The sequence below is a fragment of the Passer montanus genome, unplaced genomic scaffold (assembly GCF_014805655.1).
Source record: "Passer montanus isolate IOZ18808 unplaced genomic scaffold, ASM1480565v1 scaffold21, whole genome shotgun sequence".
Classification (NCBI taxonomy): Eukaryota; Metazoa; Chordata; class Aves; order Passeriformes; family Passeridae; genus Passer; species Passer montanus.
This window is the reverse complement of record NW_024366703.1, coordinates 8,393,035-8,419,801: the sequence shown is the minus strand read 5'-3', so window position 1 is coordinate 8,419,801 and position 26,767 is coordinate 8,393,035. Positions and strand designations below refer to the sequence as shown.

At 40.3% G+C, this 26,767-nt stretch overlaps 1 protein-coding gene across 1 annotated transcript in view; it reads right to left on the bottom strand.

Moving 5' to 3' along the window:
• SORCS3 (sortilin related VPS10 domain containing receptor 3) overlaps window positions 1-26,767 on the bottom strand; it is a 263,846-nt gene that overhangs the window by 80,204 nt on the left and 156,875 nt on the right. The window contains 1 exon segment of the mRNA XM_039709347.1: window positions 16,828-16,901. Coding sequence (XP_039565281.1) covers window positions 16,828-16,901 — 74 coding nt within the window.

The following is a 26,767-nucleotide window of genomic DNA, read 5'->3' as shown; positions in this document are numbered from 1 at the left end:
CCTAACAAAATCCAGAATACTCGTTACCATTGTGCATTTGCATGCATGAGCTCTGTGGATCTATTCATAATGCCTTTCAAGTGTGCACCAGGGAATGAGAGGGATCCCCTGAAACATGTCATTCTAGCTTGAAGTTCCTTTCCAGTGCCATCTACTTGTTCCCTTAATTAGTTTTGACAAGCCTAATGGTTCTTTTCAGAATAACAATGATGACAAAAAGGACTAGCACACAGCACACCCCTAGTACTCCTCTGTTCTTCAAATAGTGCGCTACAAGTTGAAAAGCTTACAAAGTGTTCTGCAACACAAAAGCAAAGACAGGCTGCTCTATCTGCAGGCAGATAAGGCTCAAAAGTGATGCATTGGTCATCCTTCCTTCACTCAAACCAAGGTGCTTTCTTATACCAATGACTGATTGCAAAACAGATCCCCAGTCAATGCTGGTTCTTCATGCCTCACCTCACATCTGTTCCCACTGGCAAGGAACAGAGCTTTGCTTTGCATTGCTCTGACTCTTGAATTCAGGTATTTTTAGTAAATGGTCTCTCATCATTTGTCTGGAGGAGCTTTACACGAAGAATGCAAAAAAGTCATCAGTGGAAAGAGTAAGATCCTGAAGCACAGCTGCAAAAACACACACACAGACTCTAAAGCTATTCCTTTATCCTGTTGTAATTCTCTAGCCTTGAGAACTCACTACAACAAGCTCACTGGTCTGGCAATACAGGAGCAGCAACAAAACAAGAAGAGACACTTTCACAGCCTTGTATTTTCTTACACTCTGAAGAACATTTGAACGATACACTGCTCAATATTATTTAAGCAAATAAAGCATGTTGAGGAGAGATGTCAGCATCCCCTGACTTATACAACCAAGTGTAGCCCATAGAGTGTGGCAGCTGGGAAAGGCTTTCATGGTGCTCTAGCTAACAACCCTGTCCAGAGGCTTATAAAGACGAGTATTTAACACTCAGGAGCCTGAGGTCCTGACCCATGGTCAAACAGATCTGTACATATAAACTCCAGACAGCAAAATTTAAACCAAGGTTCACAAAATGCACCCATGTGTGCTGCTGTCTTGGATGGCCACAGGGAGTAAAATAAGGCACCCTCACTGTGAGGAACTGAGCTAAATCAACATCCTCCACCATCCCTATTCATTAATCACCCCTCGCATGACAAAATGCTGAGAGCATGCAGGCAGTAGTGACAGGAAAGGTCAGTTTTTCCTGCTGACACTTTCCCCAACTGCTGCAAAAGCAGTTTTCAAAATGTGGAGCCTGAAGCCAGAATTGTAGCAGGCACAGGATAATTTTCCAATTAAGAATTCAAACTACCTCTGAGTTCCACTAAAAGGAAGAATTGTTACTTTTTTGATATCTTCTGCTGCTGTTTTTCCCTTCTGTTTTCACAGTAGCTCTTGATTTTCACAAGGTCTTTCCTCTCTTCTTTTCAGAAGAGAATCGTGTGCTCTTGAAGGATGGACATGATCCTGGCAAGATCCCTATCTCTATCCTGAGGGAAGAGCATTGTGCAAGGATGCACATTTACTAGGCCACTCTGGTAATATTTCATCTCTGGGAGGGAGAGCAGCCGATAAGGGCATGGAAAACACAATATTCTGCACTTTTAACTTTTCCTGAAGTGTTTCCTTGTAGTTTCTAACTACAAGGTGTTGTATACTTCAAAATAAAAAATGCCAACACATGCAAAGAAAGGAAAAAAGAAAAACAGACTCTTCAGGTTACCTGCCTACTGCACACCCCAACCCACTTTTTCTGCCAACCCTAATACCCTTCCATGGAATAAACAATTTTTGCATTTTTTTCTACCTATTTTGCATTACCCACCAGGCATTTAAAGGTGAAAAGAAGAACTGACATATGTCTCCTCTAGCATTTTAAATGAAAACAGCTGAGCAATTCCAACTGCCCCTGTTGATCCTTGCTCCCTAAACCATCAATTGAGGGTAAGAGATGCTTTATTCCTCTGTCTCCTGGTCCCAAGAGTTTTGGAGGTTTGAGTGAGCATCACTGAATGTGAGCAACATTTATGTTTGGGATTTACAGCAAGGTAAAAGCCAAAATTCAGGTTACAGGAGTCAGCCTTTCAAACTTGATCTGGAACCTGCTGGACTGAGCTTTTTGCCAGGGGTGTGTCCAGTTTCTGACCAGTCAAAGGGGCATTCACCAGCTTTGGAAACAAGATTAAAACTTTTACAATAAATTGAGACTCCCAAGATGCTGACTTGAAAACCCATTTTTGCAGGTTAAGACATCAGACTGAAGGCAATTGACAGTGTCCATGCAAAGAGACAGAAGAAACATGGATACTAGCTAGCAGGATGTTGTGCAGTAAATAAGGGCTAGAAACATCAAGGAAAAAGGCATATTTATTGTACAATAGTATGTAAAGGAGGAAAAACTCGTCCCCTTGCTGAAAGCAACTGCAGTTAAATTAGTGGATGTTGCAAATTAGTCTGATGTAATTTTAATTCTATCCTGCTCCAGAAGTGAGTAAACACTTTAGGGTCACACCAGGCAAGCAGTTCTAATTTCTAACTCCCCCAAGCAACACAAGGGCCATGCCCATGTGCATATATGGAAGCAGGAACTAATTCATTAAATTCCCACTCAACTGCCCTGGAGTTTTCCACATAGAACCCTTGCTCAATGACACCGACCTGTCCAACAGTCTTCTCCTCTACCTGATACTGCATCACATTTGTCTAAGTATCAATAACTGCAGTTGGCGAATTTATGCATTAATTGGTCTAAAATCACCCCCAGCAGGCATTAACTCTGGGCATGCAACAGCCCCCATGCACCCAACCTGCACACAACCCTTGGCCAACCACCATAAACTACCATAGTTAAGAGCTATACAAATGTAGAACTGTTGGGGCAAAGGATATGTTTATTAAACACATAAATACAGTATCATTCCTGTGGCTGAGCCAGGGGAGACACTGCTGGATGTGTTAGCATGCGATGAGGTCTCTGAAGAGTTATGGGCAAAACTTCCTTGCACAGCATATTTCAAATGAAGCTTGGGAAAAAAGCTGGGCAGGAAGATACTGTAAGGAACTGTCTTAGCTAGGTCTCTGGAGCTTTCTACATCTTTTCCAGTGCTAGTTTTCGTGATGCTATAGTTCTGGACATTAGCAGAAGTAATTGTTGTGAGACTTAGCTTGCAAGATAAGGGGAAAAAGTTGCCTAGTGTTTATTCTCAGCTAATTTCTTTTCAGCAAAGCCAATCCTTTTTAAAATGGTCCCAATGAATTTTAAGGCGGTTTTCTGCATGGTATCTCAAAAACAATGTGTTCATGGCATGTGTTTTCATATGTGCATACATGCATCTGCCTCCCTGCATCTCATACCCACCAAGACCAAATGTCTAAACCTGTACCTTCCCTGTAAGCTCAGTGGATCACAGGCCCCTGAACCACAAAGTTGCTGCACACAGTTCTTTTATGCATAAACCAGACCAAGAAGAGGAAAAAGGTCCAAATTAATCCTTTCCTTGAGGGGAAAACTGGCATTTAGGCTCAACCATGTCAGCCACAACCTAAGAATCCATTAAAGGCACCAGGCTCTGCTGCACAGAGCATCATTTATTTCTCTTCTCAGTACATAAAAGAAGGTATTCTTTTTATCACAGAAATTAACAGGGAATAACACTGCTGTTGCTTACTATTTTTTCTTTTCTCTTTATGCTAACACCAAAACCTATACAAATAAGGCTCTATCTAGTTCTCATCCATTTCATAGGTCTTAGTCCTTTAAAGTCCTGTGGCATTTTTCCCAAACCTATACCATAAATCCCAAAAAAAAAAAAAAAAACCAAAAAAAAAAACAAAAACATTCTCGTGAAATATATTTGAAAAATTTTGCAGGTAGAAGGCCAAAGATTCTTATTCACAGCCTAGTCAAGGTTTGAAAGGACCAGCAACACAGGCAGGGCATGTGCTCCAGGTGGCATCCTAATTTCCCCATGGTGCCTTTGAAATAGCTCCTTATGGGGCCTGAGGCTCATGCAGGGAGTGTCAGCTGTGCCAAGGCAGCCCTGGTTGCTCCCAGGTGCAGCCCCAGTCCTGGTGCTGAGGAGCTGAATGTGCTGCTCCTGACTCATCTGGGTACAGCTGATCCAGGCTATGCAAAGGCAGTCCTGAGGGCTTAGCTTTATCCTAATGGAATAAGAAGCCTTTTCTTTTGCTAAGTCCTAGCAGTACCAGCATCAGGATATGGTGGAAGTACTGAAGCATCAGCTCATCAAGTTAAGACATCACTGTCCTGAAGGCCTCCCAAAGCCTGAGTGCACGACACACCATCAGCTCCCTATCACAAATGTATCCAACATCAACAGTGCTGCTTCAGAGAGGGCATTTCTGAGAGGAATGAGGGAATTTTCCTGGGGTTTAGAGGTCTGCAAGTTTTAAGCACATTCCAACACAAGGGTTTGATTCTGTTTTGCCTTCTTCTGGAAGGGACACTCTTTTGCAGAACAATTTAACTTTGGTTATTTAAAGTTTCGAGTCCCTTTAGGAAACAAGAATAAGAGTTGGTTTTTTTTGTTTTTGCATTTGCTTAAAATTAGTTTAGTGCCTACTATATTATAAAGCCCAGTCAATTAATTTTTCCCAGTGCTTGGCTACCCTCCTTTGAAAGAAAACATGGGAACTCCATGAAAACATGGGGAATTACTATAGATTATTGCTTTGCTTTTTCATAAAACATTTTTCCCCCTTGTTTCAGATCACTTTTAGAAAACCAAAGTACATGCTCAAAGACCCCTCAGTGCAGCCTGGCAGTCCTGTAACCAAAGATTTCACTGAAGTTACTCCTCTCCTTCAAAGGAAATGTGTGTAAGACTTGTAATATTCTTCCAAGTTTGTTTCCTAGCAGAAGTATCTTAAACATGACCCATTCAAGAAATGATTTACACCAAAATAAGGGTTATCAGATACTATCAGATAGTGTGTTTAATTGTCCTCATTTGTACAAATGTTTTCCAATTGTAAATATGACAAGCCTGAAATGCTAAGGCTCAGTGATTCAGCCGTTAACAGAGGCCTAGGCACAATAAAGTGCCTCCAAAAAGCTTCTGAGCAAAAACATCATTTAATAAATGAATGCAGCAGTAGATGGATAAAAATAAAGCTTAAATTGTCCAAAGAGGGGATGCCAGTATGAAACTTGGCACAGACAATACGTATAGGATTTGCTGATGAGCCCCACATGCCTATGAGCATTGTACATTGTATTAATTAAGGAAGAATGAGTCTCTACATTCCCTGTTGCAGGAGATTGTGAAGAATCACCCTGGGATAACATCTAACATTGTGGAAATGAATTTTTGGTTCATTTCATGCATTTTGGGGAAAAACAATATGAAAAAATAGATTTGTTTCACAAACCTTTTGTGACAGTTGTTTCTCTGCATTTCAGACACTAACCTGAAGAGAACAAATGGCTTATTTCCTTCTTTGACTTTTAGCCATCAGCCAGAAAAGGAATAGGGAAAGAAAAGAATGAAGAACAAAGGTAAGGAGAAGAAATAGAGAGTAGAATGAACTACTCTGTTCTGGACCAGCAAGCATAAATGCATCAACATGTCTCCTTGCCCCCAAAAAATCACACTCAATTAGCTGCTGAGAGTGAGATGCTCATTTGTCTCAATACCACAGGATGAAAAGACAAAGAAGCAGGTAACAAAAAGGACTCTGGCAGCAGACAGATATCGAAAGACAGGCTCTGCCTGTAGAAACAGCAAGTCTGTGTGGCTATGATTTGTAAAAGCAACAGTGTCATGAGGTCAGCAGATCACCAAGTGTCTCATGACAAGACAAGTTTGCATCCGAGACAGAAGCAACCTCACAGGCAGAATGGAGATGAATAAAACAGACACAGTCACATGCAGCAGCTCTCTGTCAGTGAAAGAGCAACACTGCAGCAGGAGAGACCAAAAAAACCAGAGATCTTCTGGGGGTCCTTTGCTCTAATGTATGCAGGTGAACAAACAATAAGGAGACAATGCTGCCCAGGGGGCTGAGCCCTAGACACACTCCCAGCTCTTCACAACAGCAGCATCCCAAAGCATCCCCATCCCAAAAGCATTGCCCTGGTCAAGTGAGAATGCTCAGGGCAGAATGCTGCAGTGGGAGTCATGTCAAGAAGCAAAGGTGTATGGTCAAGCTGTAGGTAAAACAAGAGCTTCTCTTTGTTGGGTTCCTAATCTGTTGTTACAGAGGAGCAATAAAAGGAAAGAGAAGTACAAGGCCAAATGAAAAGTAATACTTTGCTGGTTTCTATCCTCAAGGCAAATTCCAAAGTGCCAGCACACTGCTCAAATCTAATGATTTGTAGAAAGAAAAAAAAAAAAGAATTCTGGAGAAACTACTGCAGATCTAGAAATGGCTTTAGGGAGTCACTATTACAGATTTCTCCTAAAATCAATATCGTAATGGAACATGTCTCCTTCACTCAAAGATTTTCAATCAAAACCTGAAAACCAAAAATACTGTGAGCAAAACCTAAGAATCTGTCTGTATCCTTTGGCCAAAAATGTGACAGAGTTTTTGGCTTGGTTTTCTTTATTTTTTTCAATAAAAAGTAGGATTTTTTCCTAAGTGAGAAAACCCAGATCTACTGAAATCAGCTCTGAAGTCTACAGGTATTACTTATTATTTCCTAAGTACTTGCTGGCAGACACAAGTGAGTATGCTTCTCTCTCAAACTCAGCTACAGAACTTCTGATACTCCACTAAACATGGAAATGTGTCTACCTCTCATTTTTATTGCCTTCTGCCCAATGGAGAACAATTATCTTGCAAGATAATTACAGAGCTACGGTAACCACTGCTATGTTCTATTCCAATTAACTCACTACAAATATGCAAGTGAAACAGCATCACTCACTGGCTTTTCATCCTTTTTCTCTATATGATCAGCAAGACACAAGTTACTGAATCAACATTATTTAAAAGAACCTGTAGTGCAGCTAATAAGATGCTCCTTCCTGCTCTTACATTCTGATGTAGCTTCATGCTCACTGTGCTTAACAATAGCAAAATTAAAATCATCTCATTCTACAGAGGAGACTCAGGGGAATGCCAGGGAATGAAAGGATGGGAGTTTCATTTTCTTCTCTAGCCGAGAATGAATTCTGCCTCATATAACTGCTGATGAATTGTCGTTTTAAGAGAGTTTGTTAATTTACAACAAGCAGAAGGCATAAAAATGGACCTCCTTATCTTTAATGGATGTTATTGAGCAACACAAATGGTTCACATTTAAATTAATGCAGAAACATCTTGTCTGTTTTGCCATGATAAGACTGTTCTTTTTGCACAGCATGGGCTCAACTTCTTCTGTTAAATAAAACAACTGGTTTTGTTCAGCTTAATGCCAGGCAAGTTTCCAAAGGTTCAGCAGCTGAAGTCAGTTCAGGGAAATGAACTGGAATTTACCTGTGTCCTTCAGGGAAATGAACTGGAATTTACCTGGGACCTGCCTGATTCTCTTTAAGAAAATCTCTCAAGAATTTTGAGGTATCTTGTTTCAAGTAAAAATGGTCCCTGATAGTGCTGATGTACTCACTGAGGATAAATCCTCTGTTGGATTGCAACTTCCTCCACTGCAAGGATGCTTCCACCCACAACTGCTGTAAAGAAACAAGAGCTGTAAAGGTGAAATCAAGTGGGCCATCGGGGATGAGGTCTGGGGCAAAGGGAGGATGGATCCAGAAAAGATGCTCACTCCTGATGCCTGTAGGTGTTTTGCCATTGAATGAAAGAGCCAGAAAATTATGTTTGTAATCAGAGTATGTGAAAAGGTAATCCCTAAACATCTCAGAACAGTAGTGATTTTAAAAGAATTCCCAAATATTTATCTTTCAGACAGGAGGGATTCTCCCCCACACTGAGAATTCATCCCTTTTCCCAGAAATTGAGAGATTAGTATGATATAGAACAAAGGTCAAAACCTAACCCAAATTCCCCACAAAAAAAAAAAAAAAAAAAAAAAGGGGGGGGGGGGGCAGGGGAGATTATTCCTTGCTAGCTTGCTAGCCAGAATACACAAAATATGATGCTACTTTCAGCCTGGCAGCCCGGCTTTTGATTAGCTTTGCCAAGCTATGACAGTATGGGAGATCCCCATATGCCTCAGAGGGATGCATTATTCAATATATTAATTAGAGGGCTGGCTTTCATCAATGCTTCCTACTAAGTGTCACAAAGAATTACTCTGGGACTGTTCCTGACAGGCTGGAATTAATTTGTGTCTGAGTTCACGTGCATCAGGAGAGCCAGGATGAAGTCAGGCCAGGCAGACTACATGAGTCAGCAGTACAGCATTTCAGCTTCCAACACTGGCCTTTGAAACATAGTGATGGGGTTTGGACTTATTCATTTTGATGGGTTTTGATCTTATTTGTTACCTTCTTGCAGGAGAAGAACACAGGTCCTCCCACCACGTGCTCTTCAGACAGACACAGCACTGGGACCCACTCCAGGCATCGATACAAACTGGGAGAAATATTCATAAACTCTTCCTTAAAGCATTCCTGGTCTTTCTTGCTAGTGGTTCAACTAGTCTGCTTTGGTCCAGGCACTCAGTCTAAGAGAGTGGGGGGGAGATGGGGTTATAAAATTATCCAAGATCAGCACTGGGAGAGGTAAGAGAAGAGACTGGCTCCTGGGAGATAAAGAAACCTGACAGATGAGAGACCAAAGCCAAAGGCTGAAAACACTAACTGCAGTGCAACAGGTGACATATAGTGGTAGGCATTAGATTTAAGCCAAATGAGAAGAAATATTTGGTCCTTACTTTTTGAGGCCTTAAGGAAAAAAAAATTGCCAGCCACAGAACATTGAAGACATAAATGTGGCAAACATCACAAATTGTACTAAAATCACAACAAATCACAAATTCTGAAAGCCTGACAGTATTTACGTAAGAACATCCACCATTACATTAGTGGAGAGGGATAGTCCTCCCTTCTGCAAAATATGTTGCAATTCTCAAGCAAAAAGAGGTTAGAGAGAAAAAGAAGGTGGTTAGAAAAAGAAGTCCTTCAAAGACAACTTATTCTAAAATTGCCCTTCCAAAGGATATACCTTTCATTGAAAGAACTCATTCTTGCTGTGATACTAGCCAGAATTACAGAGGTGTATACATAATATGACACTTTATCATGCAGCACTTTACTTAGAGTTCACTTATTATGTAATTCATGGATTTTAATGGAGAATTTAAAGTACTTAAAATTATTTCCCTTCAAAAATCACACAATCGCACAAAATCCTTCTAGCCATAATGCTTTTAGTATTTTTTTTTCCCCTCATTAAAAGAGCTTTGAGCCTAGGCAGCCCGATTAGCATGACATCCACGGGACTTCGTAAAAATGTCAAACACTTATTTTCCTAGGAAAGCAGGCAGTAAGAAGAGGGGCACCAACAATACTAAAGCATCCATCAGTTACAACTTAGAGCTTCATAGCTTACATTTATAGTACAAGAGATTAGTTCTAACAAATTTCCACGTAAGGTAGTCATCAGTCAGCATAAACATACATCAAACCTCCAAATATCTTTGGTTTTAGTCCCAGGTAAACTAAATATAGTCTGTAATATTTCTCCAGTATTGTACTATGGGTTTTTTCCACCTTCTACAAAGATGCTTTCCCACATCCAACTATTTCTGTCAATCTCTCATAAATTTGTTCAAAAAGGAACACGGACTGTGCTCAGAAAGGGGAACAGCAGTCTGAACACTACACTGACCATAGGCACTAATGGAACTCATGGGGTCTGTGCAGTCTCTATAAAACAGTCCTGCAGCATTTCCCAGAGATAGAAAGTGAAGGATTTTCCTGCTCTTAGGGTCATTTACGTTTTTATTCTTTTAGATATCCATAGAATCTATCACAATATCCCTAAAACAGCACTTACCAATCTATAGTTCAAAATGAGGCTAGGATTATGTTTAGGAAAAAATATCACACAATTTGTTTCAGACTGCATTCTTTCCCTGCTTTAATTTTGTTTTTAAAATCATATATTGCAAAATGAAGTTTCAGTCAAATTTTAAGATTACTTAAAAAACTGTCAAATATTTCACAATAATCCTTCCTTTAATTTCTGAGAGAAATATTTTGATAATGTTGCCATGAATTCTAAAATACCATTATTGACTTGAAACTTTTTCAACAAAAATAAACACTATTTCAGCCAATAAAAAGTATCTACCTCTATATCCAGATTCCATTTATATCTGTCACTGAGTTACTGTGTAATCACAAGTTAGTCACCCACAACCTAACATTTGAAAACACTAAATAACTATAGTGACAATGGCATTAACTGTAGGCACACAAAATGAAATAAAATACCTAGCCTCACAGTTTCACTTTGCCCCTTTTTAAGTGAAAAGGAAAAAAAAAATTAGGTTTATTATCACCGTGGTGTTGTAGTCTTCAATTAACTAAAGTGACCTTGCAAGGAAATCTTCCAATATATGCCAAGAATTTATGAGAAAGTCTCATCTCCCCTGAACTCTTATTAGAGAGCTTGAGGCTAGAGTTTGAAAATGTTGTCCTCAGCTTAGTACAATTCATGGTCATGGTGGCTTGAGTAACACTTTCCAGATTTATGTTAGCTTTACTCTCCAGGAGAAAAACCTTCCCTGGGTGTTCTTGCCCACAGGGCATGGGAAGCAAGTCCCTTACCAGAGCCAAATGAGTCATTAGCCCAAGGGAGGCTCCAGTAATAGCCACTGGGTAAGTGCCTTGGTGATGCTCGTAGGTGTCATCCATAGATGCCAAACTGGAGTCATTCCTTTTATCCACACCTCCATGTATGGTATGGTTTTAATACAGAAAAACTCCAATGTAGGATTATTTAAGAGTCAATTTGACATTTACAAGACTATGTTTTCCTAACGCTAAACTTGGCTGTAAAAAATCAGGCGATGTTTCCCCAGCACTGTGCAATGACACCATCTGGCAGTTAATGATTAGTTGGATTTACAGGAGAGGCAGGCACATATTTGACTAACCATCTCTTTGCTGACAAACTAGGCAAGTAAAGGTAATGTCAGCTGTATCCAAAGGTCACTACTGGAACTGCTGCTGAAACAGCCTGCATGGACCAAAATTGGCACTGGAATTGGGAAATATCAGTGCTGTCACAATGACAAAGAAATAAAAACAGACACAAACATCTGTGTGAAGGTAGATACAAACCCAGATAATAACCTTTAGAAAAACTGAGGCAAACCCCTTAACTTCTGCCACACTACTCTCAGATATCCAAACCAGCCTTCATTAAAGTCATCCCGAAATTCAGGCTGCAACTAAAAAGAAATACACTGGCTGATACATTTTATCACCTTTTCCTACTCAAAATCACAAAAAAGACTGAAAACCTTGCCCTCGAATGACTAAATTTGTTGTCTCATTCCTCAAACAACTGTGACAGAAAACTTTAACTCCAAAGCATAGCCTAAGTCAGTGGACACACAGTCTCTTTCCTTCTTTCAGTGAGTGTTCTCTTCTCACAATTTTTAACTCTCGGAGATCAAAGTGAACGTGGCTGGCATTCACAGATTAAAAAAAAAAAATCCATCCCAAAACAAAACATAAATCTGATTGATTATCATGGAAAAGAAGGGAAAAAAAATAAAATATTGGGGAGATTTGTTGACTAAATCAGTAGTGTATTTGAGATACACATATTTGCTTGATACACCTATTTTTTCTACTTGCAGACACAAACACTGCTCCTTGAAGCCACACTAGTGCATGTCCTATTTTCCTCTTCCCAGTCTGTCCTTTCCTGCCTTGTTGGTCTTTTCTGTCCAGCTCTCATCACTAGTGTGTATTTCAGTGGCTTTTACTGACTAGACTCGTGCTGCACACTGACTTCAGGACTCCAAGTATCAGAAGTACCAGAGGCAACAGAAATTCTGCACAGATTTCTCCCTCTCTTCCATGAAAGTGGGTATTCCCCACTTTCCTGCTCCCAGGCTTTGAGAGAATCACCATGATCCCTGAGAGCATGACTTAAATGAGACAAGGGAAATGTCTAGCTATAACAGGCCAAAAAGCCCCCAACAAAACCACAAAAAAAAACCCCCAAAAAAACAAAAACGAAAACCCCCCCCAAAAAACCACACCAAGGAAAATGGTTCCATATCCACTACTTCATATTCCTTAGTGATGATGTAAGGCAGGAAACAGGAATGTGTTCTCCAAAAAAGAAAAGCCTGGGGAGACACTAAAAAAGGGTGTCAGTGTCCAAAGGAATACAGTGCTTTCCTCTACTCAGGATGGTGCATCCTTGTGTCTGCTCAGCAAATATAGGCAGGGTCTCCAAAGACAGATGGACAGGGGATATTCACAGCTGTTTAGCTGATTGGACAGAAAACACAGGTCCCCTTGAGATACTCCGTATTTGAAAGAATTAAACCATAAGATGATAAAAGGATTTTATATGCCACTAAAGCATCTTTTCATTCTTTTCTACCCTCTAGTGCTCTTAATCTACTGCTGTAGCATTTCATATTACTATATTGAAGTATTTCACCCACTACAGTCATCAAGGTGCTCTCCTATCCCAGTCTCACCTTCAGGGTAACAAGGCAAAGTCAGCTGGAATCACCCAAGGTGAGAGGGAAAAGCTGTGCTCCAGCAAAGTGCTTGGTGAATGCTCCAGTAACCAAACCATCCTGCCCACCTGCTTGGCCCCACTGTGCTGCTGCAGGAAATGGCAGAGGTAGTAAAAAAATACTTAAGGACAATTCAAGTCCTACAAATCTTTATCAGGAGAGCAACAGTATTTAGTCAGCAGAACACACCATGTGTTTTACAGGCGAGGAAGCTTCCCCAGCATTTCTATGGTACAAAATACGGGCTTTTTTTTTTCATATCCTCCACATGGCAGCACAGGTGTCTAAGTTATAGTGATACAAAAGGAACAGGGCCCAGAGGGAGCTGCAGAAATGTGTTCTGAAAGAAAAGAACATTGAGTAGGTTTTTAACAAACTTTGCACCCATGCTGGTTTCAGTTATCTTGATTGATCTTGGAATTTCTGTATCACATTAGCGTAAACTCGCTATTTCCAGTCTTACAGGATCCTAAGTTATTAAAATCTACGGCCAAGGCACGTGGGAGCCAAATCTGGATGCCTGCACACACATCAAGTAACACATTCTGTTCAAGCTCTGCCACTGTCATCAGTGGGTGTAGTTAACAAATGAATCACTACTACCAAAGTAGAGAACTCAAATCCTTGGGCTTTTTATAACTGTGAGTGGCCCAGGGGTGAATCTCAGCTCATGCACAAACTTTGAGCAGGCTCAGGAACCGATGAGAGATGTCCCATGAACAGTTGGACATGTGACATCCATAATGAATGGGAACACAAAACTACAAACCAGTGAGTAGCACCAACAACTATGACTAAGGAAAGAAGCTGAAAGCAAGAGCCAGGATACAATGCCAGAAATTGGGATTGGAGCTTAGAGCTTTGTTTTTGACCAGAGGAGAGCCATCACAGACGCTGCCTGCTAGAGCTACACCAAAAAATGCACAGAGTGACTTGTGTGTCTATGACTAACAGAGAGGTTGTTCTTACCCTGCTGAGGGAAAATTCACATTCCAGTCTAACAAGCTCTGAAGCAATCATGCTTCACTCCAGGCCTTAAGGTCTCTATGTGTGAGGTCTCTCAGGGAAGGTATAATTATTCAGAAAGATCTCAGAGAGAAAAATAAGACCTCTTCTTGTCAGGTTGACTGATCACACAAACTGGGTGAAGTTTATAGTCTTCACAAGTCCATTCAAAGCAGCCTGAGAGATGAAAGTCATGTTTTGAAGGCAAACACATTCAGCAAAGCCTGGCCCAGATAAAGCCAGCTGCATTCCAATCAGATAGAGACCATCCCATTTCATGAAGGATGCTTACCTGAGCTTCTGCTAATGAACAATGCAGAGCAGCACAAAAGAGCAGCTTGTCTCATTTTGGCATCTCTGTATCCTTACTATTACAACTTTCTTGGAAGTTTTAATTCAGAGGTTCAATAATGTAGTGTTTGATAGACTGATGACAGGGACAGTGATAGGCTGGTGACATGGAAAGGCAAGCTTGCCACAGGCAAGCTGAGAGCTGCAGTTGACACACCTGAGGGAAGGGATGCCATCCAGAGAGAGACTGACAGACTTGAGACGTGGGTCTGTGTGAACCTCATGGCTGCAGGAGAACTTACAGCACGTTTCAGTAGCTAAAGAGAGGGAGCTTTTACAAGAACATGTAGTAACAGGACAAGAGTAGTAGCTTTCAATTTAACTATGGTAGGTTTAGAATAGATAATGGCAATAAGTTCTTTATTGTGAGGCTGATGAGGCAATTGAACAGGTTGCCCAGAGGAGTCACAGATGTCCCATTTCTGGAAGTGCTCAGGGCCAGACTGGATGGAGTTTTGACCAACATGGTCTAGTGGAAGGTGCTCTGGCCCTGGCAAGGAAATTGGAATTAGATGATTTTCAGGGTCCTTTCCAACCTACACTATTTTATGATTCTCTGAGGTTCACAGAGTAGTGGCTTAAGTCCCTCTGAAACCTACAGCTATACCCACTTTTCTCTCTCTTTTTTAGCACACTAAAAAGAAATCGACAAATTTCAGAGGCTAAAATGTTTTTTGCGTATTTTTCTGTACAGATCTTACAAGCCATCACAGTTTGCAGCTTTAAAGGGAAAGAAAAGAAATAGAGAAATAAAAGTTACAGAGAGTTATTATGTTCCACAATTTCAATACCTCTTATCCCTGTACTATGGATTGTTTCAAATCCCTACCACTCTGGGAAAAACCTAATTCACTCTCTTGGGAAGCTTATTCTCCATGGGACTCTGCTGTTTCTGAGTGGAATAAAAATTTCTAAGTATATGTCTTATGAATTTTAGCTATAGAAGACTTGTACATTTCCTAAGAGAAAAAGGCACCTGAAACACAGACATAATGCACTGCTAAAAAAAGTGTTCAAACCATGCAGAAAAAGACAATGAAAAATTAGGTAGACTGTGGAAAACAATACACATTTGGGTGTTAAAGGGACAAACAGGTAACTTCCATTGACCATTGTTATATGGAAGCAGAAAATAAGGCACAACATCTCAACCTGTCCTTTAAAAAGAGGTTCTGCTTTTCTTCCCAAGTCAGCTTAGCCCTTGCACTTCATCCTCCAAGAAAGCCTCTCCCCTAAGCTCACTTGTGTTATTTGAAGGATTGGGTAAAATTATTCCAAGGACCAGCTATTCTGCTCTACAGAAGGATACACCTGGAGAGGATCTACACTCACTTTTGTCATGTGCACTCAGCATGAATAGTGAGATCAAAGGATTTTTGATAGGTCAATCATCCACCCACCACCAGAACCAGGAGTGAAAAACAACTTCCTTTCCAACATTATGGAATTGTGGAACAATAACACAGACAGACAAGGTTCTAGACCTTTGATATATTTTGCAGGTCTGTATGACTTAGGAACCTCAAAACTTTCTTTCCTCAGTGTTCAGAATCTTCTCACACTGTCCAGATTCCTCAGGGACACTAAGGGAAATTGGTAGACCCTGAGACAAGAAGTCAATGTTTTAAATGCTGGAGTCTAAAAGATGTTTAGAGAGATTTCCAGAAGGATGTAGATAATTTGAAATGAGGACTTTACCTCCACTGCAAGGTGTGGAAATACTGAAAACACAATCTATAGATATTTTGTGCCTGGATTCTAGGGGCTTTCAATGAGGTGCAAAAATTTCTATGAGAATTTTTACTCTAAGATATATAGATAAAGACATAGATATGCATCATGCTTTGTAATTGGGAGTAAATTTTTAAGTTTTCCAAGTTCTTTTTATTTTTAACCATCCTAAATGTAGTCCTCTGGTTCCTTAATATTACAATCTTTTTGGGTCTTAAGGACCAGACACTTTTTTTAGCTATGCAGAGATTCTGTAAATCAGCACTTCTACACGTTCATACACACCCCATCATCCGGCATATAGTAAGTACAGCATTAAGAATCTGATTCAAGCCCTAAATCCTATACTCAACTACAGAAGAACTACACTCTTCTTTTTCTCTCTAAAAGTCAATTCTTGAGTCTTCACATGGTGCAGAGATGTTTGGAAAAGAGGCATCTGAGACGGCTGAGCCTGGAGATAGGAACTAAATTTGTTTCATCATCTGATTTTAAGACACTCTTCCAATTTGAGAGGTTGACACTTAGGAAATGAGAATGAATTGAGTCACAAAGCAGATTTTTAGCAAACTGCAGATCTTGGGCTTTCACTAGTCACTATAATAAAACTGGCTCCTCAGAGAGTGATTAAAAGCAGAGTGAATCATCCCTTCTCACCAAGATTGCATAAGGAGACTGGTCAGAGTGGCTGGCTCTGCACAAAAGACTGTGTTCTAGGCTAAAGTAACTCTCTAAAGAGCTGAAAAATAGTAAGTCAAATGGTCACAGGTTTGTCACTGAGGCACTGGACAGCTCCTTTGTGTTACTCTAAGCAGGTGTACAATGAAGAAGCAGGAGTTTTTGCAATTATCAAAAGACTTGTACTTCTCTGTAAAAGACATGACATTTTATCAGACGAGAAGAGAGACTATTGCACTGCAAGGTGTGTTCCATGGACAGAATTTGTAGCATTGATGATGAACAAAACGAAGGGTATACTTCATGTTTAGGTAAAGCAACCAATAGGTTCAAGTTAGATGTTCTCCCCTCCATGACCCACCCAAGGCAAGCCAAGCCAGCAGCCCTCACTCACCAGTAAAACCTGTTTGGAGTGACCCGCTCGTGCATGAGCTGCCATTTTCTTCCAAAGTCCATGGAGCTGTACAGCTGGAAGACAGAGAGAGAGTGAGAAAGAATAAACTCAGATGAAAAAGAAGGAAAAATGTTGATAATTAACATCAGCTCAGATTAAAGAACATTAATGGATTGTTCCCAATGATTATACACAATTATCAATCACGCTGACTGCCAGGGGAGGCTAACAAGGCAATGGCTTCCCTTTACTCTTAAACCAGACTGGGTTCCTGAGAATCAAAAGCAGGTTGTCTCTTCCCAAACATTGTCAAACAACTCTGTCCTTCCAAATTTCAGCTGTCAACACATTCATTTTGACTGCCATATAACAAAGCTGGCTGTTCTCCTGGCTTTTTTTGCTTAATAGGAAGCAGGTGACATGTGAGTTCCTAGTATCAAATAGAATGAGAGAAATCAGGTTAGTCAACATGGCTCTGATGAGGTAGTGACTCTATACTCAAGTTAATGCCATGATTTGTTTTTATGGAGTGAATCAAATCTCTTCTGTATTGTTATTGTATATAATATATTGTTATTGACTCTATATTCAAGGTCATGCCATGATTTGTTTTTATGGAGTGAATCAAATCTTTTCTGTATTGAAAAGTAAATTGCTCCTAATATATATTATATTATAATATCCTAATATACAATATTTTCTAATATTGAGAATGACATTTAATTTTTAGATAAGTTAGAAATCAACCTGGTCATTTGTTAAACACCAAAGATAGTGACTGTCCTTGGAAGCCAAATTTTCAATATAATGATCTTTTTGAGTCTTTCTGGTTAAGAAATGACACAGCTGTACTGTAACCAAGTTTCCATGCAATTCCACACTGAGTTTCAGACATATACTTGCTTCATATATATTCTGCTTAATATCACAAACACCATTCTCCATGTAATTATTTTCTTACCCACAATGCATCCTCTCACAATCAAAACATATGTAATCTCCTTTTCTCCAACTAGGAGCAAATTTGGTCCTTCAGAGAAAAAAAATACACTTTGAGAAATAACTACGATCCTTTACCACTAGATCACAGAGAACTAAATATCAGGCAGCATTTTGATCAGGATTTCAAATAAATTTCATCTGATACATATTCTGGTCTAACAAAACAAGGGTTGATTGCCAGCTAAGGATGTAGATAAGAGAACTGAAAAAAAAGTCAATGTTTGTAACAGCCAAATTTAAGTCCCTAATGGGAAAATATAGGATTTGAGCATGAGATTCTGCATTGCATTTGATTTCAGTAGCTGGCTATGCAAATTGGAGGCAGGTCCATGTTCAGATTGGAAGGGTTCACAACCTAGTGATGTGTCCTGTGGCACCACTGTGATGGATGGCTAAGAGTGACTGGGAAGATAAACCACATGTGCTCACACTGAATATTAACCTTTCTTGAACAGGCAGCATCTTTGACCACAGAGATGCAGCAGCCACATCAGAGCTGGACCATATATCAATTTAGAAAGATGATTGGAAAGGGCTGTTTGAGCAGTGTCCAAAGCCTGAGGCAGTTAATTAATTCTTGCTATGTTTGTACTCAACTACACAACCAAATCACTGTATAGTCAGCAAAAGAAAGTCAGAAACTGAAATTCAGACTCCATCAAGTATCTAAAGCAACTGATATGTGTAAAGACAAAAGAATCAGGCCTTTGTATTTATGCCAACAGAATGCCAGTCTGGCCAGTAACAGCTCAAGCTGCCAGTAAAACACATATGGAGGAAAGATATGGAAGCACATCCTTCAATCTTCATGTCAGAAAGGGCTCCAATTATGTAAACTTCAGCCAACACAACTAAGCTTGTAGGAAATATTAAGAAAGACTTTCTGCCCCATGTTCTTCAGGAGATCAGATATTATGTGTATGTTCTAATTTGGCCATATTTCTTTAGAACTGTCTCTAGATAGGGTAACATACTGCAATACAAGTCCACAGCAGCCAGACTTCCTCTGCTTTTCAGGTTATTACCTAAAAAAATGTAGATACAAAATAAAGCAACAAAGAATCGCTCATCTTTTTTAATTAAAGGAGCCAGGAAAACAAAACTCCTTGTCCAAATTCGAGATTAGGTTTATGAATTCAGCATCAATATTAAGATACATAATTCTCAGAACACATAGGTTTTTAGAAAAAATAACTGAGAATCCACACCCCAAAGTTGAAATTCTACAGTGCTACAACTCTACCCAGACTTTAGCACAGTTCCTGCCAGGAATATTCCTTGAGTCACTGGACATGGCTTACACAGCACAGACCAAGTTGCGTCAGTTGCATCAAAAAACTTGGTTATCCTTTGTAAGTCCTGACTACAGGTGCCAGTTAGCCAGGCTTCAGGCAACTTAGTCCCAGTTAAGTCATGCTCACAAGCAAGTCCAAGTGGGTCTAGCATCCTGATTGTATTCTGCAATGGATTAACCATTCTCACCATGAGAGGAAAGGATTAACAACATACAGCCATTTCCTTTGATTCTCTTTTATCTTTTGCCCCTGGCATTTCCTTTTCTTCTGCAGCAGAATAACAGCAGTAACTACAGAAAGCTCAGTGACATGAAGCACAATCTCTTTCAACCATTCATGTCTCCCAGTGTCTCTTTCAGGGAGCATCCCACTCTGTATCAAGTTAAAAACCAGAGAACCAGAGACCAGTTATTGGTCTAAGTTTTTTCCTTTCTTTTCTCTATTAAAGCTAAGACTGACTGATGTCATGAGGATTAAAGTGAACTTGCAGTCTTTATGTGATTTCAGATAAAGAGATAGAGGCTATTATTCATTTCAGTAATTTTTATTTATTATTCACGTATTTACTCTGGGCATCCACTTCAAATTTTAACCAGATGACTGAATCTCAAAGCTGTATGACAGAGCAAATCCCTAAAAGGCCCTTCTGGCCCAGTTCAGTTTTATAGTATTATTTACAGATTCAAATGCAAAGGTTAGTGTTGAATAAATAAATAAAACATACAATAAAATTACTTCTAGTATGTATTAAAATTGAATATATACATATACTTTTTGTTTATCTCTCTTCACAGGAGAAGACAAGCTTTAGAAAAGACAACAAATTTAGTGGCAAGTACAGCAGAATTCAATATAAATTTATTTGTCCTAAGGCTGAATACTAAGCAAAAGAAAAAAAAAAAAGTAGGTATGGTGCCAAGATTTTCACATTTTAAATCTCTGCTCTGGCTCTTTAGTGACAAGTCATCTCTGGCATTTCCACCTCCCAGAGCACTCCAACACAGTGGTTCAAGAGGGGTGGACTCCAGTGTACCATGGGGGTGGTATTGTGAGGGTATGGCCCTTCTGCAACCTCCTCTGTTATGTGACTTACTCTGATAACTGAAAAATTAAGACCATTATGGGTCTTTATGTTTGTCTGGGCTTGTCTTGTCTCTTGATGCAACTAAAGAGTGGTACGCAGCGGATCTGACTCTGCCTCTACTCTGGAGTCTGGTCAGACCTATCACTTACAACAGGAAAGGCTGTACCATCAAAAAGGTAAATGGCAAATATTTATCTAAACAGCATCATGATACTCCCCACTCAAGGACTAGCAAACATAGCTAGCACCAAACATATCACATCCACCAACACAGCCCTGCAGCTCACCAAGAACACAATCTGTGCGAGGAAAGACGTTGGCAGCCTCAGTGATACCCAACTCTGTTTCACTACAGGCCAGACCTTAACTCCTGCTTGTTTTGCTCAGCACAAATCTGAATCATAAGGATTTTATGTACCACAGGCAGAATGCTTCGTCTTCAAACTCTAAGAACAGTGGCAACATTTTATTTCACACCAGCATTGTTTCCAAGTAAATTGGCCAGCCCTTTAAAGAAGGAGCTTTATCCCTGGTGTCAGATTCTGTGCCACAAACACAAGCACTATGCCAGAAACACATTCAGAACTACAGAACTGTAAAGAAAGGAGCTACAGATACACAGTGTTGCATGTGAAAAATGCTGTTGCAATTCTCCAGTACAAACTCTCAGGGTGACACATCATGTTGGCTGGCTTGGAAGATCTTGTTCAGGGTTGTGGGTAATTAATTTGGTTTGGGTGTTTTGTTTATCTTACCAATGAGAGCTAGGGGGAAAAAAAGGGTTTTAGGTTTTCTGGAAAAGTAAAGTTTCTCAGAACTGGAACAGCATGAGAAACTGGTCTGCTTCAATTCTAGTTACAGAGAGAGTAGAGAAGAACGAGCAATGAAGGAAACACAGGGAGACTCAACCCCCTGATGTTAGTTATCCATGTCTGAGCTAGTCACCAAGGCTCATTTTTAAACAGGCAAGACACTTCTAAAACTGCTCATTTTTCAAGCCTTAGAATCTTCTGCCTCTCCTGACACTAAAAAAGCTCACAGTGACCAGTGCAGAAGGAGATGACCCCACCAGAGACACATGATCTGGCTGAGATGGATTTCATGACCAGCTCAGTCTTCATGGGGGAAGCACACAGAAGAATGAAGTTTGAAGGCAAGCCCAAGAAAGACCAAACATACAATATCCTGGGTGCACTCAATCATTGCAAGAAGCATGTATAGATGTCACTTATACAATGAAAAGCAATAGAAAACAGACTGAAGAAATTGACAGAGCTTTGATATTTATAGACTCTCATGTATACACATGTAAGAAGGAGGGCACCAGGAGCATACATAAAAGCCTATCAGCAAATAAATTCAAATATTATTTCTTGCTATGAAATCAGGTCTATTGGCCTTAGAAAACATGTGGTGAGACACTCCATAGTTTTCTGCCTGCCAGTCATCCAAGGGTTCAAATGATGTCAGATAAAGTGTACATGCATTTAGAGGAACAATTCATTTATTAGAAAAAAAATATACTTCCTCCAGAAAATACATACAGCAGATGATGGAAAGATGTATTCAAAATAAATGCATGAGGGTGAGAGTGTGTCTAGTGGTAATAACTTGGCAGGAACAGACACATTATGGAAGAGGAGGGTCAGATTAGCCTGGCCTGCTTGGCCTCAGAAGAGCATGATCCCAAGCAGTAGCTCAGATTGCTTACATGAAAAGATGGCTCTGATCCCAGAAAAGCACAAAGCAAACTAGCACCTTCTCAGCCAGAGCTGGTGGGAAAAATCTACAAGATGTGTGCAGGGTGCCTGCCAAAAACTCAAACCGGGGCAGAAAAAAAATAAAATTAGGTCAACATTTCTGTAGGAAATTGGACTGCATGCAAAGGATAACTCAGAAGAAAAGTCTGTTGCAGGGTCTTAAATTTTCTCTAGAGAAGGAAAAAACCATTAGCACCACAAAAATATTAAAGAAAAAGTTGCAAATTCTCAGAAAACCCAAGATGTTTCTTTTCTCTACACTTCTGTGTTATAAATGAAATTGCAAAAGAAGAAGGGTGTCATCATTAATATTTCAGAAAGGTCATTCCTAGAAGGAAAATAAACTGGAGGAAAAATTCACAATATTTTTCAATCTCTAGAGTACAGAACAGATAAGCCATGTCTGACAACAACCAGCTGAAGACAGGATAGATTCAGTACAGCCATGAATACAGCTATTGGTACCCCAGAAACACGCCCTTCTTCTTTATCACTTCTTCTATCCCTGCTTTTTTAAGTACAAATGGATACCTGTGCCTTTCACAGCACCAGTGTAATGTTTAAACTGTGGGGTCTATGGAAACCCCCTTCTCAGGTTCTCCTGGGAGGCAGGACGTGTTACTTGCAGCACTGTAGGTACAGGACTCGGATCTAAAATACTTCAGTTCTGTGGCTGAAACCAGGTCAGGAGCAACCCTTGCCATGGAAGTGGCTTTATTACCCACAGCAGAAAAGGCTGCATTCAAAGAAAAATTTGGAATATTCCCCTCCTTCTTGTATTCCACTATTCCCCTCAGCCTGGGCCTCAGTGAAACATCCCTGGAGTGTCAAGAGTTATCATCAGGGACACAAAGGCTGACATCACCTGCAAGCTGACAACCACCTCAAGGACTGTCTGTGCTTGTTCTTTCCAACTCCTCCAAGGGAGTCACCTATCCTTGGCACCTTGCAAGGCAGGGTTCCAGTGGTACCAAGATCTGAAACTTGGAAGTGCTTCTAGACCCCTAAATAATGCAAAAAAAGAGCTTATCCTTTTCTTCTCTTGTCACAAGCTGCCTGGAAAGCACAATTCAGGTAAGGCACCCTTGAAAGCTCCACACTAAAGAAGCTAAAAATAAATCCTCCATCTCGAGCCAAAAGATTTGTGCAACAGCTTGTGGGGTTGAACTTAGTAGAAAGAAGTCTACCAGCACCAAATTTATGGTCTTTGTTTACACAGAGTAGTAAAAACTAGTAATTGTAATGAAAACAAATGGACCAGTTTATCTCTTTACTTTGATTTCCTTTCCAGGTGATTAAAAGCTGAATCAAGCGACCTCATTGCAGCCCAAGGTTCTCCTCTAGCATTGTACAGCCAGAGTGTCTTAGGCATAGAAAGAGAATATGCCCAGGCTGATTCGTGTCTGAGACTCACGTGTCAGAGCTGCTCAGTTCCCTACAGATTTTGTATCATAGATTCAACACTGGAAACAGGGTATTCTGAAAACCAGACAAGACAGAAATTAAATACTAAATACATTTCCATCATCTGTCCCATACAGAGAGGAAAAAAATGCAATAAAGATTTCTGAAGCTGGAAAGGGAGTTTCTTTGCATTTTAAGAAAAATATTTCACAAGTTTATCAGCAAGACTAGGTCTTCAGGCAAAAGAAACTCAGTCTCCATCCCACCACAGTAAAACACTGGTCAGGGATCTTCTGAGCAAAGACCAAATGTTTTGGAAATGTCTGATGTCAGGATGTACTTGTATAGCTCAGCCTGGTTTCCGATAAAGTCAGACAGGTTAAGACAATGCACTGACATCATGTTTCATTGTTTCATAGTTTAAAAAAATGCTTTCACTCAATGGGTCCACTTTAAACCTGATGCTGAAAGCAAGACTTGGCTCTCTCTGCTTTGCCACTATATCTCCAAGAAAAAGACAAAAGTAGATCAAAGTCGTGGGGGAAAAAAAAAAAAGTCCATTTAAAAACCTTCAAAATTAAATTTTTCTTAAGCCTTATTGAACCAAGCACACTTAGCCAAAAATTTGGTACTTCTGCTAAGAGCAGAGCATCTTTTGCTTTTCTACTCCATGACTGGTTTCTAGTGGAACTAGAAATCCAGATACAGCTGCAGCAGTGTCACAAATTAGTATCACAAAGAGCTTAAGGTATGTTTTAGCCTTGGGTGTAAAACAGGCTCTCTTTATTTTGTGCTTTTCCCCCACCTCCAGAAATGCTAGAGTGGTGCAGAAGCAAGATGAAAAATATTACTTTCTTTTTTCTTCCCCTTAAACTGAAGATCTGGAGGAAAAATATGTTCAATTTGGTCAATCAAAACACATTTCAATCATTTCTAAAGAATTTAGCAACTCGCAAAAGGTACTATAAATAGAAATGCCATTTTAAGGGAAGGTTAACTTTTCTGATTGCTTATTTATTCCTTTCTCCATGTTCTTTTAACCATTTCAAAATAAGCTTTAGATTTTGAGAGAGGACTAAAGTAGAGAACAGGAACAAGGGAACAATACTGGGACCATGAAGAGATCAGAGGGGAATTGAGATGGCAGAGCTGCCTTCTGCTACCAGAGGCTACAAGATGCATTAGGAGTTATCTATACCAGATTTTCTTCCTTTGGCATCCAAGAGGCTCAGCCAGAGGCAGAGGGAGGTTTTAGGTTGCTCCTGTTGTCTGCAGAGGCTGCTTCACTCCTTTTTCCCTCAGACCAGCTCTTTAACATTCATAAAAGAGTGAATCACTTCTAATGGCTGCTGATTTTTCTGTCTCAAAGCCAGGCTGATCCCTTAGTCCAGTTTCTTCAACTTAAAAATCATTAGGCAGTGTCGGGTCTGAGGTCTGTGCTAATTGGATCCACCAACCACGTGGATGAAGCCAATGCTGCTGTGCAGGTCAGCCTGCACTGAGGAGCTCTGTGCCCTTCCAGCCCAATGGGGAAATTTTCTGTGCCCCTGGGGGCTTCACATTGCAGCCCTTTAGAAGTCCCTCCTTACACTCCATCAATGGTTATACTCCAGAAGTTTAACAATAAGGGGAAATAAATGTGAACCACACGTCTAATGGGAAGATTTTTCATTCAAATGTGCTTTATTGTGTGATATATGCCTTTAATTACAGTGCAAGCATCTGGGTACATTCATTGCTATTACAGACCAATCTTTCATGTTTATTGAGCATAAGACTACAAGGGACAAAGCAGCAGAGGCTGAGGCATTAGCCAAAGTGGGACATAAAGCTACAATCACATGCATGGCTGTTCCTCTCCTCCTTCCTTTACAAACCCTGTGGCACTATTTGTAGGTTAACCTCTATATTATACAGACCAGGATTTAATGGCACAGGGATTTTTTCAGATTAGTGGAAGAAATAGATTTCACACCACCAAACCACCTTTTAAACTTATATAAGATTCTTCCAATTTATTTATTCATGTAGAAAAAAAACATTTCTGAAACTGTGTACATGGGCATTAATGAATAGATTTTGAAACTGCATTTAGAACAGCTTTTTTTTCTGAGGCGTAGTCATTGTTCATGTAAAAAAACTTCACACAGCTTGAAAGAAATATTAGTCTGGTTTCAAGCAGTATGTGTCATTTAGGCAAAATTAAACAATGTATTCTGCCCCAGTTTAAACTGAATGTTACTTAACGCACACACACACCTGCCACCCAATGCAGTTTGCCGTTCATCAGCATTTTCACAGACAGAGGTGGTTACTCAAAACAGTTCCCCAGTTTGGTGACCCACCACCCTCAGACAGTGAGCAGACACACACCTGAACTCACCTCAGCCAGGTGAAAATGCTGTTCTCACTAGGAGAGCCCTGACAGAGTGCAGTTCCCCATTCCACTCAGTTCTCATCTCACCAGCTGAAAAGCAGCAAACCTCACAGGTCCTCAGGAGCTGCCCCCCACTTCTCAGAGTGCTCTGTTTCTTCACAAAGTCAGAGCTGTCTCACAAACTGTCCTTACTCACTTCCCCCCTGAGGGCACTGTGCCTGCTCACCCTGAGGCCCTGGGTTCTGTCAGGGATTTATGGGGCAGAGCAGGCATTTATAGGCTGCCACCACACATCTCTTTTGGTCATGGATATGCCCCCAGTGCCATCCTGAAAGTCTTCTGGGAAACTACAGTAGATGAACAGATACTACTTAGGACACGTACACATGCTGCACTGGGAAATCCCTCTCTGGACAGCTCTGGTCCACACATACAGCCTATGCTCTATGCTGCCTGGGACAAAGGGCAAATACTGGACCAAAGCAGCCCAGAGAAAAGCCCACTTTAGTTCATGGGAGCCTTATGTCCCCCAAAAGAGAGCACAGAAGTTGGACATAGGACAACTCTTGTTGTGAAATAAATTTTATGAGCAAAAAGATTATAAAAACAAGGTAGAAAACTCAATTTCTGATAGCATTGGAGACGCAGCTTCAGCAAATATTATCTCCTGCTCAAACACCCCAGCTCTTGTATAATGCATTCTTTTAGGCATCATCCGTACTACGCACTTTTCATATCCTGTCCTATAATGAATCAAGAGGCTTCTGTAAGCTTGAATATATAATAAAGAAAGTTATATTCCTTTCAGCCTCACTCTGCTTAACAGCAGCTCTGGTCTCCATGAGGGGCTCTGCTATATTGAAGATATTCTCCAGTACTTCTCTTACTACAACTCCTAAAATCCAGTGGAGTAATTCAGTTCACCTTTAGCCAGCCAAATTTCTTTTTGATCAGATTCCCTGGCAATCCATGCATTGACAATAGGCAACAGCTGAAGGGAAAAGCAGAGCCTGATTTT